Source organism: Rhinatrema bivittatum, chromosome 4 (genome assembly GCF_901001135.1).
Source record: "Rhinatrema bivittatum chromosome 4, aRhiBiv1.1, whole genome shotgun sequence".
In the NCBI taxonomy this organism is placed as follows: Eukaryota; Metazoa; Chordata; class Amphibia; order Gymnophiona; family Rhinatrematidae; genus Rhinatrema; species Rhinatrema bivittatum.
Genome location: NC_042618.1, coordinates 226,614,621 through 226,627,342, shown reverse-complemented (window position 1 = coordinate 226,627,342; position 12,722 = coordinate 226,614,621). Strand labels below are relative to the sequence as shown.

Genomic DNA, 12,722 nt, shown 5'->3' with positions numbered 1-12,722 from the left:
TTTACCATGTTACTATGTTCAGCATACATTTACATACTATGCAGCTCAATTTAATTTTTTTTTTTGCATCAGGCATTAAAACTGCTTTAATGCACAATTTTTAGTTAATGCACGCAAGCATTTAGAGGGTAATTTTCAATTGTGTGTGTAACTCTGCGCATACACACATAAGTAGCTGTGCCTAAGGTTATCCCTGTATTTTATAGATTGTGCAGCGGGAGCCACATAGTTTATAAATTAATACATATCACTGCCCTGAAAATACGCATGTTATGTTTCAGTACACGCATTTTTTTTTTAAAGCAGGGATCTGTATAGTTTATGCACCTGTTCTAGAAAAATATGCAATATATTTTACTTGTTAAATAATTGTAACATGTGCACAAAATAATCCTCAATTTATGCATGCAGGCATTTTTGAAAGTTGGTTGATGTATGCACCTATCTCGCTTATGAAGATACTTCTACATGTCCTTCCAAGCACCTGTTCACTGAGACCTCCACCCGTTGACCAAGATCTTTCACCACTTCACCCACACCCTCCACCCCTTGCTCCAGACCCTCCACCCAAAAACTGCAAAGGAGAAGTTAGATGTTATATCTGCGACTTGATTAGCAATGTACAGGGCCGGTGCAAGGGGATTAGGCACCCTAGGCACCTTCTGCCTTGTGCCCGCCCCCTCTCCCCCCGGTTGTGGCCCCGACTCCTACCTAGTTTTCAACCACGCCCGTTGAATCTCCCCTCCTCTCTGCCTCCACTCGCGGCCCCGCATGGTTCGTGCCCCCTAATGGTTGACGTCCTAGGCCCAGGCCTAGTTCGCCTAGTGCTTCTGCCAGCCCTGGCAATGCAAACATGTGCTTGCATGTTTGATGATGTATATGCATACTCCATTTATTAAAAAACGTGAATAAGTGCGTATGTCCAAACCCTATTCTGGAACGTCCTTTGTATGTGCTAACTTTTCCCTGTGACAGCAATGGTACACTTGCCCTTCTGAAAATCTGCATACCATGATCAGAGGCTACTTATACACTTACAAGCCCTTAAGCCCGTCACAACGGGCTACATTACATTTTTGTTTTCGGTCCATTTTCGCAGCACCCTCCTACACTTTTTCTCCCTCATTCCCCCCAGTCACTCACCCCCTTCCCACCCCTCAGTCTTACTCACTCTCTGTCTCCCACTGCCTCCTTCCCCTCACTCTCACCTCCCTCCCCTTCCCTCAGTCACTCCCACCTCTCTCCCCTTCCCTCAGTCACTCCCCACCCTCTCTCAATCCCATCCCCTCTCCCTCAGCCCTCCTCCACTCCCTTTTTCTCTGCTCCAAAACTTCTTACCCTTCCACTTACTCACATCCCTGTCTCTCACCTCTCCCTCATTCTCCCTCTCCCCTCACTCTTCCCCACCCCCTACCTCCCTCTCACTCAGTCCCTCCCCCTCCCTCTCACTCAGTCCCTCCCTCCCCCTCCCTGAGTCCCTCCCCCTCACTCAATCGCTCCCTCCCTCTCACTCAGTCCCTCCCTCCCCCCCACTCAGTCCCTCCCTCCCTCTCTCTCTCCTCCCTCCCTCGCTACTGGCCGCCGCTCCTCGTCGTCGTTGTCGTTCGCCGCCGCCCGCTGCCGCCGCTGCCACCCGACGCCACCGCCACCCTACACCGCCGCCGCCATTTTTTTTTCTGACGCTGGCTGAGACCGACGTCCTTGCCCGCACATGCGCAGTAGAGCTGTGCTCTACTGCGCATGTGCGGGCCGTCGGTCAGGGCCCATTTATAAGGTAGATATGCTGATTTTATGCATGTACCTCCCATGTAAATCGTGGAAAATTACCCTCTTGTGGTGAATTTTCAAAACCGTATGTATGTAAAAATGAGCATAAGCAGTCTCAACTTGTGTATTCCATATTTTATAAAAGTCCAAAATAAGTGTGCATTTAGCACGAACATATATATGTGTGTAAAAGAAGGGTCAACATGTGTGTATGTTGCAATTTTAAAAAACACGTGCGTACATTTGCCAACTTACTCATGTATTTTCCTGCCTGCTAATTTCCTGGTGTAAGTGATATCAAACGTGTTTATTGTGTAGTAGTGACTGGGAAGGAGGTCTGAGTGGACTCGGGGAGAATTCAGGCTGAAGAACTAGGGAGGTCTCAATGACCTGGAGAAGAACTGGGCGAGCTGGTGGACTAATTGGTAAACTGGTTAATTTCATTTTCATGCGCATGCTTTAAAACTGTCCGACTTACACATATAAAATCGGGACTTGCGCGAGTAACTCCTACGTCACTTTTGTGTGTAAAATAGGTAGGAAACGTACATGCATTCAATGCATTGATATCCGCGGTTTTAATGCACTGCATGTATTCACGCGTAAAACATAAGCATGTATGTTGTGGGGTAGAGATACACGTATTTTATAAAATGCGAGTATATCATACGTAGGGGCCATAAAATAAATGCTCAAGGCCACGTACGTGTTTGAAAGTTATCATATTAATGTGCATTAATGCATTTTAGACCCATAGGGGTCAAATTTGTTTCTAACAAATAAAAAAAAGGTGCAAAATTGGAAATCAGTTTGCTCAATAAAAGGTAAATTTTAAAACTGGCGTGTGGGCGCACGTGCGCGCATTTGCTGGCTCATGCCGAGGGACAGATCATTTTACAGCATGCGTGCATTTCATAAAATAGGCTGAACGCGCGCACACGTGTGCACAATTATAAGTGGGTGGGCACATGTGCACGCAAATGCCACTTCTACCATGTAAGTGGGGGGATTTTAATAGACACATGCGCCGATGCAATTCGTTCCTAGTTCGCCCAGGCAAGGGATAGGACTTTCAAACCCCCCCAAACTAGTTTAACAGCCTCCCTTTTCCCCTGTTAGTTCCGACCTTTAAAACCCCGCTGATTTTTGTTTATTTTAATCATTTACACACCATCCATAGCAGAAGTAAAGTAATGCGGTAGAGGACCCCGGCACGCGTTTGTGCACGCAAGTATCTGCACACTGGTTTCAATGTGAAATCCAGGAACGCTCATGCCCCGCCCAGACCATGCCCATAACCCAACCCCTTTTTTGAAAACATTTTTTTTTGTGCGCGTAGCGGGAGTTACGCACGTAAGCCTTTTAAAATCCGCTCAGCGCATGCCGGTTTGACATATTCGCATATCTCCCAGTTGTGGCACACGCCAGGTTTTTAAAATTCACCTTATAATTTCAAAATAGCAAATCCTTTGCTTGAGGATTTCATTCTTTGCAACTTCTGCAAGGGAAAAAAAAAACAGTCACAGAAAAAAAAAACTGGGCAAGCAAAAACCTTTGGCCAAAGGAACCCAGCACTCACCTGCCTGAAACTGCTAAATGTGAGCGGAGATCCAAGGTCCTCACCTAGCTTTTTGCAAACGTGTTTCCTTGCACAATTTCTACTGGGTTTTTTCATACTTTTTATGCCATGTTTTTGCCTGAGGCTTATAAGTTGGCCATAAAGTACTCTTTGATGTTTTGCTATTACTTTTGAAAAGACCATTATAGTTCCACGTAATTCACTGCAAGTTCTTGACAGATGTTTTAAGTACACTTCCAAATGATGTGGCAATTTTGGGCCATGGGGAGTCCAGCTAAGTCAGCTGGATAAACTTATCCATTTAATGCATACAGGACATTCAGCATTGCAGGAGCCCCACTGAATATACCCAGTTAGCTCAAAGGGAGACAGTTAATGGCGATATTTGGCGTTACCTGGCTAAGTTATCCAGCTAAGTTTCCTCCAGCCGGTACACTCTCACACCACTCTTGAGTCATCCAGATGTTGTTAGCCAGCCAATAACTTAGCTGGATAAGTCAGGGTGGTGAAACCGGCGAAAAATTCAAAACCCCTTTCAATATGGATCTCCATGTATTTAAAAACATTTTCGGTAGCCTGCTTAGGTATAAAATTAACAGATAGTTTTGTACCCATGAGCTTGGCAGACAATTTTCAAAGAAAACTTAAATGTGCATTGTGATTCTTTTGAAAATGCGTTTATACGGGTACGTGACAAAAGCACTCGCGGAGTCTGCACACGGAGGAGAGAGGGAAAAAGCGAGCATGCAGGTTTGAAAATTCCATTCTGTGTGTGCACTTTACTCCTCCAAACTACAAGAAGGCCCCTTTTTAACCAGGATAAAAGTGCATGTGATGTGAATCCACCTGTGCTTTCTAACTGTTATGACTAGGGCAACTGGCTTATTTACCCAAGTGAATGGCTTTGAAATGTGTAATACTATTGTGTGTCTCAATGCCCATGATATTATTGAATCGACAGAAGTAAACTGATCTGCCAGTCTAGAGACAACATCTACTTGCTTAGGGACTCAAACGTGAAAAGATTTTTAAAATGTCTTTGCCAATGATGTACTTCCTGCATGGCAACACACTTACTGGGCCATTTGGGTGGCACGCTGCCACATAGAAGACCTGGGCTGGATCCAGGAAAAGGTTTCTGCTTCCTGGAATGGCCAGGGCCAAGGATGCTGAGGGGGGTGGGGGCAGCGTTTGCAGACCCTGTGGAAGGGTGTCCTGACCATCACTCAACACCACTACACACAGGTCATTTTTAAGGCCATTTTCATGCATGCAACACAGATTTTGGGGGTGCAAACGGCTCTGCCTGGGGTTTATGCACATAAACGTATGTGCTTAACCTGATTTCACGCACACTTTTATGCACACAAAAGACAGGTGTTAGGGGAGTCAGAGTTGGCAGTTACACACATACCTCTGATTATAAAATTTATGCATGCCAATTAAGCACCAGTTATACGTCACAAAGAGCAGGTGTAATATTGTACACGTTATTCTGGATAATTTTCAAAGGGAACTTGTGCGTATCAATTTGCTTTGAAAAATCGACATAATGTAATGCGTTTTTTAAATTCATAAGGTACGTGGGGTTGTTATAAAATGACCCATCCTGTGGCCCAAACATAGGGTCCTTTGGCCAGGTTCTGCAGGGAGCCCCAGTTTGTGCCCCCTGGGCAGAGGACTGTTGGCTGGGCTGATTTAGGAAGGGGATATAAAAATAGAGAAATTCAATAAAGTATTAATTAAAAAAAAAAATAGAGAGAGCACCCCCTCCCCCGGTCCCCCCAGATAGTTGCGAATGAAGGCTCATGATGCTGTAGCCCAGAAGACAGTTCCGACCTAGCTGCAAACCCATAAGAATACTCTTCAAGACTCTGACCATCATCCACAAATCCATATATCATCAATCCTCTCTACAACTCACCATACCCCTCAAATTACACTCCTCATCAAGGCCAACCAGATCTGCATACAGAGGCTCCCTCCAGGTTCCGCCTAGTAACTCCACTAAACACAACTCCATCAAAAAACGAGCGCTGTCCTCCGCGGGACCACATCACTGGAACTCTCTCCCAACTGACATACACCAGGAACATTGTCATCTCACATTCAGAAAAAAATTGAAAACTTGGCTCTTCGCCCAAGCGTTTCGCTGAAGAAACCCATGGTATCTACAAGGACCTCCAGCTTCACTAAGGAGCTGCTATTCTAGAACCATCCGAGTATATTAACTTTTCAATTGAATCTCCACTATGTACATTTGTACTTAAATTTACCAGAGAAGCAATTACGCCTTGCTTAGCGACGCTTCTACACATTTAGAATAGAAATTGTTAATCTATCCCTTTTCCTTCTAAAAGCCAGGTTCGACGTCCCTGTTTTAATGTAACTTTTTGCTTCCTATGTTAACTGGATCCCCCCCTTGTTTATTGTAAACCGGTACGATAAGACCTTGTCTTGAGCATCGGTATATTAAAAGAACTTAAATAAATAAGAGGAAGAGGAAACTGCCAGGCAGCCCCTTCCAATGTCCCTCTCTCCCCATCCTACAGAAAACGAAGAATCAGCACTTACAGCTCATGAGACTGTAGAGTACGAGGCCTCAGAGGAGCTCCTCCCATGTTCCAGAATGCTGTAGAATATTTGTGCGCAAAGAGCTGCTGTACCAGAGCATTAAGACTCCCTGTCCCACGCTTCACTGAGAGCACGCAGGAGTGGCTTCAAGATGTTCATAAGATAGAGATGAAATCCCACACATTTGAGATTTTCAAATACAAATGCATTTTTTTTTCTATATTTTTGTGAGCATTATTTCTAATATCCTGACCTCAACTTTGACTTACCAGTTTGCTAGGATTCATCAAATAAATAGGAAATGGATGAATTGAATGCATTAGAAAGCTCAGCTTCTGCCGGAAGCCCATCCACGGCAAATCGCCAAAGCCACAGAAAAGCCTGAAGTGTTACATTGCATTTACCTGCTATCCTTCCTATGGGCACCGCGTGCTCCTCCGGAGGGGACACAGACACCATAATGTGGTTCATGTATGCCAGTTCTTCCCGATGGGAGAGGTTAATAGGCTTCCCCTCCCTGTGCATGCCGTCCTCGGACAGCCTGGACTGTTTGAATTCCACCGAGTGCCTGGGGTTCAGTATCAGGGGGTGCATAATGGGGCTGGGCATGAGCTGGATCACTCTGTGGTTCTCCTGTTGTCGGGGGCTGCTGGGTTTTGGAAGCACTTCAGGAGGCGGGCAATGGTTGTTCTCGATGGGGGAGACAGAGAGAGGGTAGGACTCCTGGGCGTGGTGATGGTTGTTTTCCAGATGGAGCCGGTTGCCCTGTAACCTGTCGGCTGGCGAGAGGCGGCGGATGGTATTGTCCATGGGGGACCGGAGGGGTCGTGTTTCTGGATCAGGAGAAGGCCGGTGGTTAGTCGTGATGGGCGATCGGGAGCGATGGAGGAGCTCGATGGTTGGAGGATTTTGAGGGATTTTATCTAGCGATGGTCTTGAATGTCGCTGGGAAAAATTATCTGGAGAGAATAAAAAATAGTATATAATGCCAAATTAAATCTGTAACATGATACAATTATAATTTATTATGACATTTCTTCTTTTGTTATGGAGTGTCTGGCTTCTGCTGTGGGACCTCAGTGTTTTCTGCCAGTAGCGCCTACTCCATGCTTCCTTCATTCAGATTCTGGACTTAGAGCTCATGCTGCAGGATCTGGAAGGAGCCCTGGTGCCTGGCAGCTGGCTGCAATGACCAAATTGGGAACACTGGGAGGGAGGGTCTATTAAACGGAAAAATCCATAGGTGCTTACAGATGAAGGCCCATGGCTGCCAGTTTCCCAGTCCTAGTTCAGACTAGACTGGAAGAAGGAAAAAGAAGGAACTACCAGGTCAAAAAGAAAAATAAGGTGCATATGGGTCCATATTGAGAGAGAGAGAGAGACTCTTTATAAGGCTCTCATATTAGTCAAGTATTTATACAGTGTACTCTCGCCCTAGCTTGATGCACCTAGAAATCTCATCTTTGTGTACTTTTCCTCATTCCAAATCACACCAAATGTTCCCTGATGTGTACTGTGCTGTTCGTACCTCTGACTGTGCATGTAAAACTGCCCCCCCCCAAACCCCAGACCACCACAAAAACCTCACCTCGCGTTACTAGTTGACCCTCCTACAGTGGTATAAATAGATGACAAATAAATGTGCCAAGGAGAGGTGCTCTCTTTCTCTCTCCCCCTGTGCAAAACGGGATTTGCAATATTTATTGTAAATCCCGTTTCGGGCATATCGCACAGCTTAACGCCAGGAAAAAAGGTGTATTTATTTCCGGTGATAAAATGTATGATAACGTGCGTAACACTATCACATGCAACGTTAAGTGCCCCTCATCTTCATAATCCCCCATCCAAAACTCCTCCCCTTTTACTAAATTTTCAAAATCTGCATACGCGTTGCGAGATGCGAAAAATGTACGCATGCGTTATGGCGTTATCGCGGGTGTTAGGGCCCTAACACCCGTGATAACGCATTCTGATGAATGACTCTGCAAGAGAGAGAGAGAGAAAGAAAAAAAAGGTGTAGCAGGGCCCATCCCCACCAAAAAAAAAAGAAATATATCAGGCTGAGCCGAGGCAATCCCTCCGCATCCCCTAACCATAAAATACCAGGGCACCAATCCCTACACCCCCAAAAGGATGCCAGAAGCTCAGCAAGAAGAGGCTCTTAGCTCCTCTCACTGGGCTGAAAACCTTTGAAGCAGACAGGCACTTAATATTAATCTACTCACATCCCTCAGGGATGAGCAGACCAATCCCCGTCCAGAACAAAGACGTGAAGGAGGAGGCCCGGGCTCTTCACTCACACGAGACCGGTGGGGACCAGGGAGAGGTAAGAGTGAGGGAGATTGAAGGGGACCCCCATTAAACTGAAATTAAACACCTGTTTTTACTAAGCTTCCCCCCCCCTGTAGATACAGAATGGGAAAGCAGCCTTAGCAGATCAGGCCCTAAAGGAGCTGCGACAGACCTAGTCTCTCCCTCTCCCCTCGCTGCTCCTCACCCCCAGCTGCTGGCTCCTGACGCCAGAGAAAATCTGTCAAGGCCTGCGTTAGGGAGAGAGACAATTACACCGAAAGTGGAAGCAATATGCTGGGGGGAAACATTTCTCCCCCTCCGCCCCACCCCCATTTTCTCCCTCGGTGGTCTCTGCCAGCCCACCAGATGGTGGGCCCGGGCACCTCAGGGACTCTCGCTAACCCAATGGCTGGAAAGTCCTCTCCTCCGAAGCGCACCCGCAGCCTTGCTCGCTGGCTAGCAACCACCTTCCTTCCCCTCCCTGGGTCTCAGTCCACCGCACGCAGCGAGGACCCAGGCCTGACAGGCCCCTAAATGTCCAGGGGGGGCGGGGAAGAGGGGGGTGGATGCCAGGGCAAGCAGAGCTGATATGCTGAAAACTCTGGAAAGCAATGCTGCTTTGCTGTGTGCAAAATGTTTCTTCCTGTCCCACAGCTATCATGGAGGTTTCTGTAGCGAGACCTCAAGGTGAAAAAGCCCCTTTTTTTTTTTTTTTTTTTGGAGCCAACAGTTTCCTCCTGCTCCTCTGGGCTTCCTGCTCAGTCGGAACCGGGCTCTGGGATAGGGGGCCACGAGCCTTCGTCGTCCACAACTGCCCAAGGATTGTTTTTTTCCCCCCTCCCCCCTCTTATTTTCTCTCTCCTCCCAATTTACTTAGTCTGGTCACTGCAGGAACAGTCCTTGGCCGAGGGCCACGCACCAGGGCTGCTTCCAGAGTTTGCAGTCGTATGCCCTTAACTCCACTGTAGGCTATCGCTGCCTCCCACTCATCCCCCCCCCCCCCCCAAAGATCTGTGAATGCTCCCTCCACAGCAACCCCAATCCCGGTAAAAAAAAAAAAAAAAAAGAAGATTTTTAGAGAGAGTTCAAGGAGACAAATTTATGTTTGCATGCATGAAATGTCTTTTGAAGTCTTGTGCCTATGGTTAAGGCCTTTTGCCTGCTTTGCAGTTTTGGGACCATTCAAATGTAAAAGAGAAGGCTCACAGATCTTTTTTTTTTTTTTTTTTTCTTTTCGTTTTCAACTCAAGAAGAGAGTTTTCATGTCTTTAGCCAAAAAAGTACTTTACCCATTTCCCTTATTCCTTTAACCTTTCAGCTTCCCAGATTAAGGCTTTCTGTCCTCAGTCTTAACCTCCAGTTAACTGGGCAGGGCAAGGTCAAGATAGCGCTTCATTAAAAAAAAACCCAAGGGGAAGAGAGCATTCCCGAATGTATCACTTCCCTTACGCTCGGCAAGGCAGGTGGAAAGGAGAAAGCAGTAATCTGCAGTACTTTAAAGATCACAGGCGCTATTTTTAGCTGAGAAAGGTTCCCTTCTAGAGCAGCTTGGCAGCCATACAGCTCTTTGGCAACAGCAGAAGGAAAAATGCCCTCTGCACCGAGAGCCCGGGCCAGGAAGCACAGAGAAGCTCAAATCGCTCCACTGGCAACTCCACATTAACCCTTCTGAAGCAAGAATGCAACACCCAACCCAGGGGATGACGGGGCTTAACAGCATCGGGGAGAAGCCAGGATTGTCACCTTTGGGTGAACGCAGGCGTGAGCAGGAACTAGGGGGGGGGGGGGGGGGGAAAGAGCACGGCAGCTATTAACCGTCAGGAAAAGGAGGCCGGTGTACGCATCGGCGGCAGGGCAGAAGAGCCAAGAGGTACAGACGAGGCTCCAGGCCCTTGACAGGAGCGATGCTTTTAGGGACAGCAACGGGGCCACAATTTGTGGCTGGTGCTGAGCAGCGCTGAAGAGTCAAGCCTGAGAAAAGGTTTTACCTTCATGTTGCGTGCAATTCTCAGAGAAGGAAAGAAAGAACTAGTAGCGTTACCAAAAAGTACAAGGAACTGATATCATTAGATATCAATGCCCCCTCCTTTCCTTGTGATTTATTACTTCATTCTCAAACAGTCTTGGGATAGCCTGCATTTAGATTGGCACCTCAGGATTTGGGCTACTAATGAGGAAGAACACTATGGTTTAGACTACAGCTTTCCCATGTCTCCTGTTTTCATGTTAACTAATAGCAAAACAGCTTTCAAAAGGCTAGAAATATATTACAGTCTTTGTTTCCATCTCAGCTGAAGCAGATGCACACAGTGCAAACTGTTTAATAATCTCATCATCGATTAGGCACTTTTCAGAAAGACCTGTACAACTGACAATGGATTTACAAGAAATTGCAATGGTGTAATTAATTGAGCGTTGAGAAGCATGAGCAAGGAAAACAGGAGACTGCAGGCCAGGGCAGAAAACAGCAGCAGGAAAAGTTAATGCAATAGCAGAAAAACACCAAGTGAATAAACAGTAACTCTGAAGGCATGTAATGATGGAGCCCTTTCTATGTTGCAAGGAAGTCAACCGCAGTGAATCAGAGCTGTGGAAGAGACGGCAGGATACCTAGAAAAGACAGTACAAGAAAGGGGAGGGACCACCAGACGGTAGGGATGTGCAATTGTTTTCCCCGAATTGAAATTGCCTAATTCGGAATGGTTCGGGAATTTCGGAAAAAATTCATTTCTGAGTTAGCACGCGCTAACTCCCTGTTAGTGCACGCTAACTCTGCCAGGTTAGCGCGCACTAACCCGAAAATCGGGGCCCCCGAAAAAAAAAGAACCACCAACCGTGGGAAAAACGAAATTCCCGCGGGGGGGGGTCCCCCGAAACGAAGCCAGACACAAAATGTTTACCCGAAGCACATCTCTAACAGAGAGGGAGCTGATAACATGCCAAGGGTACAAGGAGGAGATAACATATTTAAAGAGGTTTGTTCTGCTAAGTTCAGACCAGAGGGACAGGCCGCAGGATCGAGAAATCCCACCGGTTTGACTGCCCCTGACATAGCAGGATACCCTTTTAGCTGGATAAAATCTGATCTGGCTATGTCAGGGCCATTTGGGGATTATTCTTGGGCAAAGCGGCATTATCCAACCCAGTTAGCCGGATAACACCAATATTCAGCGTCATTCGTCTAACATAGCCCGATAACTTTAGGACTGCTGGAAAGCAGTTCTGTAAGGTTAGCTGGATAAACCTATTTGGCAAATTTTTAGATAGCTGGGTATATCCCAGCCAAGTTAGTTGGATGTTTATCCGGCTAACTTTGCCGGCCGCCTGGCAGCTGAAAATCGACCCAATGGAGAACAAAGAGTGCAGTAAACAGCTAAAAGAAAAAAAAAATGACTGTAAGGACCTTAAAATGACTGTGTGCATGGAAGGGCAGTCAGTGGACTGAGCAAGACTGTGAACATAATGGCAGACAAAGGCTGCAAGGCCCATCAAATCTGCCCCATTTACTTCCTGTTAGAATGCCATAGACCCCCCTCCCCTCTTCTTTCCCCTCACTTCTTCGTAACAAAGAATCCGCTGGGCTTCTCCCAGGCGTTCCTGAATTTCATTACGGATTCTGCCTCCAGCATCTTCACTGGGAAGCTATTCTGATGCTACTCTTAAGGCTACTCTCACTTGAAGCCTCTTGTGCTAGAAACCTCCAAACCACTGAAAAATATGTGTTTGTTGTACGTTATTTCTATTTTTGAGGTATCAGAATGTCTCTCTCTCACGCTGCCTCTCTCCTCTAGGGTACACATATTTAGTCTCGTTCCGTAGGGCCTCTGGAGAAAAATCTGCCCCGTTCTGTTGGCCCTTCTCTGGGCTGTCTCTGCCCTGGCTAAATAAATACAGGTCAAGCTGAAGTTCCTTCCGGTCATTATAAAGCACGGAGGGCTGGGGGGGGAGTTTCACTCGGTCATGGCTTGATCAGCCAATTCCCTCCCTCCCTCCCTCCCTCCCCCCTCCCGCCCCTCTAAACCTCATACAGGATCAGCACAAGAATGGTCCAACTGCCTTTCTATCATGGGTCGTCAGAGAGCCTTTCCAAAGGAAAAGAGGGACCCTCTTAACTCTGTGAGCATCCCATTTCAAATGGCCATAATTAGTTAAGCTTAGCTATGCTGCTATGATCCTGGCAGTAGGGATGGATAAGGGCCCATTTCCAAGAACGACGTCTTTAGAAGCATCTCTGGGGAGCAGTGCCAGGGATGCGTGTCATCCCCCCACCCGTCATCAGACATCTGGTTTGTTTGGTTTTTTCTACCCACAGAAAACGTACAGAACGTTTTTACCTTCCTCGTGGTTCTGCTGTGCAATAACGTCCGACTGTGCATGGAGCGAGTTCCCAGGATGGAAGTACGGCGAGAACAGCATCCGAGCTTTCCTCTGCTTCAAAATGTGCTGAAGGAGCTCATAGAGGACATCTCCTGAGGAGGAGAACAAAAGATTGAGAACATCGGGATCGCGA

At 46.8% G+C, this 12,722-nt stretch overlaps 1 protein-coding gene across 2 annotated transcripts in view; it reads right to left on the bottom strand.

Annotated features, from left to right (window-relative positions):
• ETV6 (ETS variant 6) overlaps positions 1–12,722 on the bottom strand; it is a 249,449-nt gene that overhangs the window by 39,049 nt on the left and 197,678 nt on the right. For both annotated transcript variants that reach the window (XM_029599789.1, XM_029599790.1), the window contains exons 4-5: positions 12,547–12,681; positions 6,325–6,879 (exon numbers count right to left, since the gene is read on the bottom strand). In XM_029599789.1, the coding sequence (XP_029455649.1) occupies positions 6,325–6,879; positions 12,547–12,681 (690 nt within the window). The remainder of the gene's footprint in view (positions 1–6,324; positions 6,880–12,546; positions 12,682–12,722) is intronic.